The 7,112-nt window shown below is 36.1% G+C and overlaps 2 protein-coding genes across 2 annotated transcripts in view; both read right to left on the bottom strand.

Moving 5' to 3' along the window:
* Nucleotides 1-7,112, bottom strand: part of METTL2A (methyltransferase 2A, tRNA N3-cytidine) — a 393,599-nt gene that overhangs the window by 121,925 nt on the left and 264,562 nt on the right. The window lies entirely within an intron of this gene.
* LOC138152765 (EF-hand calcium-binding domain-containing protein 13-like) overlaps nt 1-7,112 on the bottom strand; it is a 54,713-nt gene that overhangs the window by 45,229 nt on the left and 2,372 nt on the right. Inside the window, exons 4-5 of the mRNA XM_069076851.1 lie at nt 4,641-4,694; nt 1,999-2,100 (exon numbers count right to left, since the gene is read on the bottom strand). Of these exons, the coding sequence (XP_068932952.1) occupies nt 1,999-2,100; nt 4,641-4,694 (156 nt within the window). The remainder of the gene's footprint in view (nt 1-1,998; nt 2,101-4,640; nt 4,695-7,112) is intronic.

The raw sequence follows: 7,112 nt of genomic DNA, 5'->3' as shown, positions 1-7,112 counted from the left end.
TTTCTTTCTTTCTTTCTTTCTTTCTTTCTTTCTTTCTTTCTTTCTTTTCTTTCTCCTCCTCTTCTCCTTCATCTTTTTTTCAAGGCAATTGGGGTTAAGTGACTTGCCCAGGATCACACAACTAGTAAGAGTCAAGTGTCTTAGACTGTATTTGAACTCAGGTTTTCCTGATTTCAGGGTCTCACCACTATTATTCAATATTGTATTACAAATGTTAGCCATAGCAATAAGAGAAGAAAAAGGAATGGAAGGAATATGAATAGGCAACGAGGAAACAAAACTATCACTTTTTGCAGATGATATCATGGTATACTTAGAGAATCAACAAAAAAAATTACTTTAAATAATTAACAATTTTAGCAAAGTTGTAGAAAATAAGATAAACACACACAAATCATCAGCATTTCTATATATTACCAAAAAATTTAGCAGCAAGAGATGGAAAGATAAATCCATTTAAAATAACTGTGGATAATATGAAATACTTGGGACAAACCCAGGAACTATATGAACACAATTACAAAACACTTTTCACACAAATAAAGTAAAATCTAAACAATTGGAAAAAATTAATTGCTTATGTGTTGATTGAACCAATATAGTAAAAATGACAATTGTACCTAAATTAATCTACTTATGGGGCGGCTAGGTGGCGCAGTGAGTAAAGCATCGGCCCCGGAGTCAGGAGGGCCTGAGTTCGGTTTCTGGCCTCAGACACTTAATACCCACACAAAAATACTAGCCGTGTAACCTTGGGCAAGTTACTTAACCCCAACTGCCCTCCAAAAAAAGCAAAAAAAAAAATTAATCTACTTATTCATTGCCATACCTATCAAAATACCAAAAAATATGTTTTTTAGAGGTAGAAAAAATAATAGCAAAAAAGAATACAAATCGTGGCCAAAGGATATGAACAGGCAGTTTTCAGAAGAAGAAACCTAAGCAATTTGTAATCATAGAAAAAAATGCTCTAAATCACTATTGATTAGAGAAATTAAAACAATTATGAATTATCACCTCACACCTTTTTGATTGACTCTATGACAAAAAAGGAAAATGCTATTGGAAGGGGTGTGGAAAAACTGGGACACTAATGTATAGCTGATGGAGTTGTGATACAATAATTCCAGAAAGCAATTTGGAAGTATGCTATAGGCTATAAAGCAATGTATACCCTTTTATCTAGCAATACCACTACCAGGTCTGTATCCTAGCAATAAAAAAAGGGAAAAGAACTTTAAGTACAACAATATGTATACCAGCTCTTTTTGTGGTGGCTAAGAATTGGAAGTTGAGAGGATATCCATCAGTTGTAGAATGGTTGAACAAGGTTGTGGAATATGATTGCAATGGAATACTATTGTGCTATGAGAAATGACGAGCAGGATGTTTTCAGAAAAACCTGGAAATATTTACATGAAATGATGCAGAATGAAGTGAGCAGAACCAGGAGAACATTGTACACAGTAAGATCAATACTATATGGGGAAGAACTGTGAATAATTTAGCTAATCTTAGCAATACATTGATCCAAGACAATTCTAAAGGACTCATGATGAAAAATGCCATCTTCCTCCGCAGAAAGAAATGGTGGATTCTGAATACAGACCGAAGCATATTCTCTTTTGGTCTTTTTCCTTCCTTTCTTTTCTTTCTTCTTTCCTTCTCTCTCTTCCCATTCTTTTTTCTTTCCTTCCCTTCCCTTCTCTTCCTTTTCTCTTTTCTTTCCTTCTACCAAATGACTAATATGGAAATATGTTTTACATGATTGCATATGTATAACCTATATTAGATTGTTTATTGTCTCAGGGAGAGGGAGGGAAAGGGAAGGGAAGAGAGAATTTGGAACTCAAAAAACCCCCAGAATGTTAACAATTGTTTTTACATGTAATCGAGGAAAAATAAAATATTATTAAAAAATAAAAAAGGAAATATCAAACATTTTCACACAAGCAAGACCAAGTTCCCTGGTGGCCACTGTATAATCTGAACACTCACCATTAATTGGCAGGCGTTTCAGGAGATCATGAGATTCATCTTCTGTGAGTTTGATCCCCATGTCCTTCAGAAAGTTGTCCAGGTTTTGAACAGAAATGTTTTCTATTTACAAAAGATGAGAATGGTAAATGATGGGAATGTGATATAATGACTCCAGAGGGTGAAAGATGCCGCCTATTCCTGTATTTCATCATCTCCAAATTCAACAAGAAGAAGAGATAAACCTTCGAAATAAGCCTACACATAAAAGCAAAGTCATTTGGGAATTCAGAAATAGAATTGTTTCCTTCTGGTTAAGGGGACTATATTAGACTAAAGAGGCCTATACTGAGGGATGTAAAATGGTTATCTGGTAATCAGTGGCAAAATCAATGACACATTAAGATACATAGGTTTAGCTAATAAGTAAGGTTGGTTATCTTTGCCTTTATCCCAATTATTTTGATTCATCCAAATGCAATCCCATGCTTTACCACTGACTTGGAGACCTAGAATGTTGTCTGTCTCAACACTGTAGCAAAAGTGAAGCATGAACATATGTATATTTTTTTAATTTTAATTTTTTAAAAATTAATTTGTTTACTTTTAGTTTACAGGATTCAATCCCACTTGAGTTTTCACATTTTGTCTACCTCCCTCCCCTCTCCCCCATGGTGGCATATAGTCAAGTATAGGATCTGTAAATACTTTCACATTATACATTAGTCAGGTTATAAAGACGGATTGTATCAGATGGAATGAAAAATGGTAAAGAGGACATAAAACCAAACAAGAGAAGGAAAAAGATCAGGTATTTTGCTTCCATCTGGATATAAACTCAATTCTTTCTAGTTCTTTCTCTGGATGCACACATTTCTCTCCATCATGAGTCTTTTGGGATTGACTTATATCACTGCATTGCTGAGAAGAGTCCAGTATATCAAAGTTGGTCATCACACATACATTGTGTCTGTAATTGTGTACAAATTTCTCCTGGTTCTACTCTTCTCACTCAGCATCAGTTTGTATAAGCCTCTCCAGGTAAATATGAAGACTGTCTGCTCCTCGTTTCTTATAGCACAATAGTATTCCATAACATGCATATACCACAACTTGTTCAGCCATTCCCCAATTGATGGGTACCCTCTTAATTTCCAATTCTTTGCCACCACAAAAGAGCTGCTATATTATACATATGGGTCTTCCTCCCACTTCTATGATCTCTTTGGGATATAACCCTAGGAGTGGTATTGCTGGGTCAAAGGATATGAAAGTATTTATAGCCCTTTGGGCATAATTCCAGATTGCTCTCCAGAAAGGCTGGATCACTTCACAACTCCACCAGCGATGCATTAGTGTTCCAATTTGCCCACATCCTCTCCAGCATTTGTCATTTTCCTGTTTTGTCATCTTAGCCAATCTGACTGGTGAGATGTGGTACCTCAGAGTTGTTTTGATTTGCATTTCTCTAATCAATAGTGATTTAGAGCATTTCTTCATGTGCTTATATATATCTTTAATTTCTTTCTCTGAAAATTGTCCACACATATAGTCCAGGAAATTAGGATTTACTACAAAGAGACTGGAGAGAATTTGGCAAATTTGTAAGTGGATTTAAATGGAGTTGTTGATCATTTAACACCTTCATCCGAAATAGGTAGTGTCATAGTTGCTTTCCTGGGCTCCTGACTCTCTCTCACCCCTATCCTCCTATAACCAATCAGTTGGCAAACCTTGCCATTTCTCCTCCATAATATCATTCACACTATCCTCCTTTCTTTCTACTCACACAGCCATATCCTTAGCTCCATCATTCCCTTGAAGAGATGTTATAACGGCCGCTTAATTAGTCTCACTGCCTCAAGAGTCTCTTCTCCCTCCAATCCATCCTCCACACAGCTGCTGAAGCTTTTTAAGCACATATCTACTCATGTCACTCATGAAACTCCCCTCTTTCCCTATTTCTCCTAAATCAAATACATAAACTCTTATCTATTATTTTTAAAGCACTTTACAACCCAGCTCCAACCTACCTTTCTAGTCTCATTATATATCACTTCCCCCTGCCTACTTTCTGTTCCTCACATATGGCCTTCCATTTCCTGTCTCTACATTATCTTACTAGCTGTCTCCCATGCTCTCCTTACTTCCATCTCAGAGTCCTTCTTTTCCTTTAAGGTGAACCACCACAATCTCTGCCTTCTAGGAGGAGGCTTTCCTGATTCCTCCACTGCTAGGACCCAACCTCTCAAATTACATTGTATTTATTCTATTGTATATATGTTAACTTGTGTACATGTTGTCTTTCCCAAGAGAAGGTGAATTCCTTGTGAGCTGGAACTATTTCATCATTTTTTTTCCTATGTATCTCCAGTACTTCACACAGATCTAATGGGTACCTAATGAATGCTTGCAACTTGATTATTTCTGTCTTTGCAGATCAACAAATTACTTGTAAAATATACTGTTTAGAAAGCTCTCTGAGAAGGGAAGTAACTTGTCTCACAGTCACACAGGTAGTCAGTGTCAGAAGCAGGATTTGAATAGAGGACTTCTTGACTCTAAGACCTCTCTCTATAATGCCATGCTTCCTCTTATGGATTTTTCTTAAAAACATTAAGATGTCATTTTATCTGCCTTCTCGTCATTAACTTCTTACTCACCTTTAATAGATTTCACGTTATCCATAATGTCATTCAGGGCAACTTGCCCATAAGCTGTAATATAAGGCACAGGTTAGACAGAGACCTGAGGATGCTGAATTTCACAACAATTACATTATAAGCATTATGTTACATTCTGAAGTTATGAGAGAATACAGAGAAATTTAACCTTTTTCTTTTCAGTCATTTACCTTGGAATTTCATCCTATTTTCTCTAGAGATTAATTTATGATAAGCAGTTAAGGAATGAAGAAAGCTCTTAATCCATAAATTGATGATAATAATAATTGGAATTTATATAAGGTTTTAAGGCTTGCAAAGTGCTTTTCAAATATGAACTCATTTTATTCTCACAAAATCTGGAGTGTTAGGTGTTATTATTATCTCCATTTTACAGATGAGGAAACTGAGGCTTAGAGAGGTTAAATGACCTGCATAGGTTACACAGATAGACCGTGTCTAAGGCTTTGAACCCAGGTTTTCCTTACTCTGGCTCTAGTCCTATAACTACTGTACCACAACCTCAAAAAATCATTCAGCAAGCTTTCCTTCTCTTTGTTATTAGGCATTGGAAGAACTTGTAATCACACATTTAAGACATTAGGCACTCAGACACATCAGATTTGGGACATTTTAGGAGTAAGATGGAAAGAACTGGATCCTTCTTATCTCTTGGCCTCTACTTCCTCCTTTGTGAAATGAAGGGATTAGACTAGGTTATGTCCATATCCCTTCCCAGCATGGATGTGATATGACTCTTATGTACCAGGAAACTGCCATTTTTTGGTAGCACAAGGAAAAGAGCTAGTTTTTTCTTTCAATCTTGTGGTTAATATTTTATGTATCTTTGTCTTCTCTAATTGGTTAAGTGTGAGACATATTGTCTATGAGGAAAAATATGCAATTTATTATAAAAATATTATGTTTAAACAAGCATTTAAATAATTCAGGTGGAAACAGGTATGGCCCCTGCAGAAGAACAATCCCATTTAGTAGGCTCACTTTGCTAAAAGCCCAGAAAATGAAATACTTAACTATAGAGGAGGTTTATGCTATTTAAGTAAAACGTATGATAAAGGACAATTGTACATTCTTTTTTCCCCACTTTTTTGAAGGGGGAAGGCAGGGCAATTGGGGTTAAGTGACTTGCCCAAGGTCACACAACTAGTAAGTGTTACAAGTCTGAGGCCGGATTTGAACTCAGGTCCTCCTGACTCCAGGGCTGGTGCTCTATTCACTGTGTCACCTAACCGCCTTGACAATTGCACATTCTTTTAAAATGTGCAAAGTATTTTATATAAATTATCTCACTTAGGCCTCACAGCCCTCTGAGGTCTTTGCTGTAGGAATCATTACCAGGTGTGTACACTTTAAATGTCATCTTCAACTCTTCCCTTTCCTCTCTTCCTCACATCCAATCAATTGCCAAGACTTGCTTGTTCTCCTTCTACAGTCTTATCTGCTCACGTCTCTCCACTCTTACTCACATTGTACATTTGTTGGGGTCAATTTAATTTAGATATAGTATTCACTTTTGGTTTTGAGGGCACAAGTGACTCTCAGAGGTAGCCTAAGAAATGAAAGATGATTTGCTAAATGTGTTGGTACAGGGAATACATTGACAAGATCATGGATTCTTACAAAATACTGAAAATTCATACCCTTTGACAACTGGTCAGTTAGAATGGCTTAGGACCCTATGGTTTTGTTTTTTTTTTACTGAAATCATGACTTTTGGCCTGTTTAGTCTTTTCAAATGCATTTGATTTTAAAGCAGCAATCAACATACATGTCTTCTATTGCCATGGTGAGATAAATTTTTAAAGACTCTGCTAGCAAATCATCAGTTATCTCCTTTAAAAGATGAATAAAGTTAAGTAGAGAAGGGACCATTTTCAGAAAGTTGCACACTAGTTGATTATTTTTTTCTTTTTTTTGGCTGAAGAAAGATAAAAAAATATACTTAGATATGCTTGGGTTGCAGTCAGCTTAATCTACTCAGACCAATGGAAACATGGATCTTTTGAAATAATAATAGCTAGCATTTACACAGAACTTTCAGATTTGCAATGCTGTACATATATCTGAGAATCAAATGAGGAAATATATAGATTTTCTCATTTGATTCTCAGAACAACCTTATGCAGCAGACAGTATTACTATCCCCATTTTACAGATGAAAAGAGAGTTGAAATGAAGACAACTGACTTGTCTAGCATCAAAACAGTGTCTAAAACAGGATTTGAATTCAGATCTTATTGAGTCCAAGACCAGTACTAGAAAATTTCATCTATCTGGTTAGAATTCCCTCATCACAGTCACATTGGGCTTTTCCCAGATGGCCATTAGGCAGCTCAGGTGAGGCCTATGGTAAAGAGTAAGGGGTCTTCCATTACTCTATTCTACCCAGTGCTATTCTGGGGAATTCTTGATTTGAAGGTTCAATCAGAAATATTTCATCAAACTTTTATG

This window comes from Petaurus breviceps, unplaced genomic scaffold (assembly GCF_028583685.1).
Source record: "Petaurus breviceps papuanus isolate PSGF00001 unplaced genomic scaffold, PetGlider_PUasm1.0 90925, whole genome shotgun sequence".
In the NCBI taxonomy this organism is placed as follows: domain Eukaryota; kingdom Metazoa; phylum Chordata; class Mammalia; order Diprotodontia; family Petauridae; genus Petaurus; species Petaurus breviceps.
The sequence above is the reverse complement of the archived record's forward strand: the minus strand, read 5'-3'. Positions and strand labels throughout refer to the sequence as shown.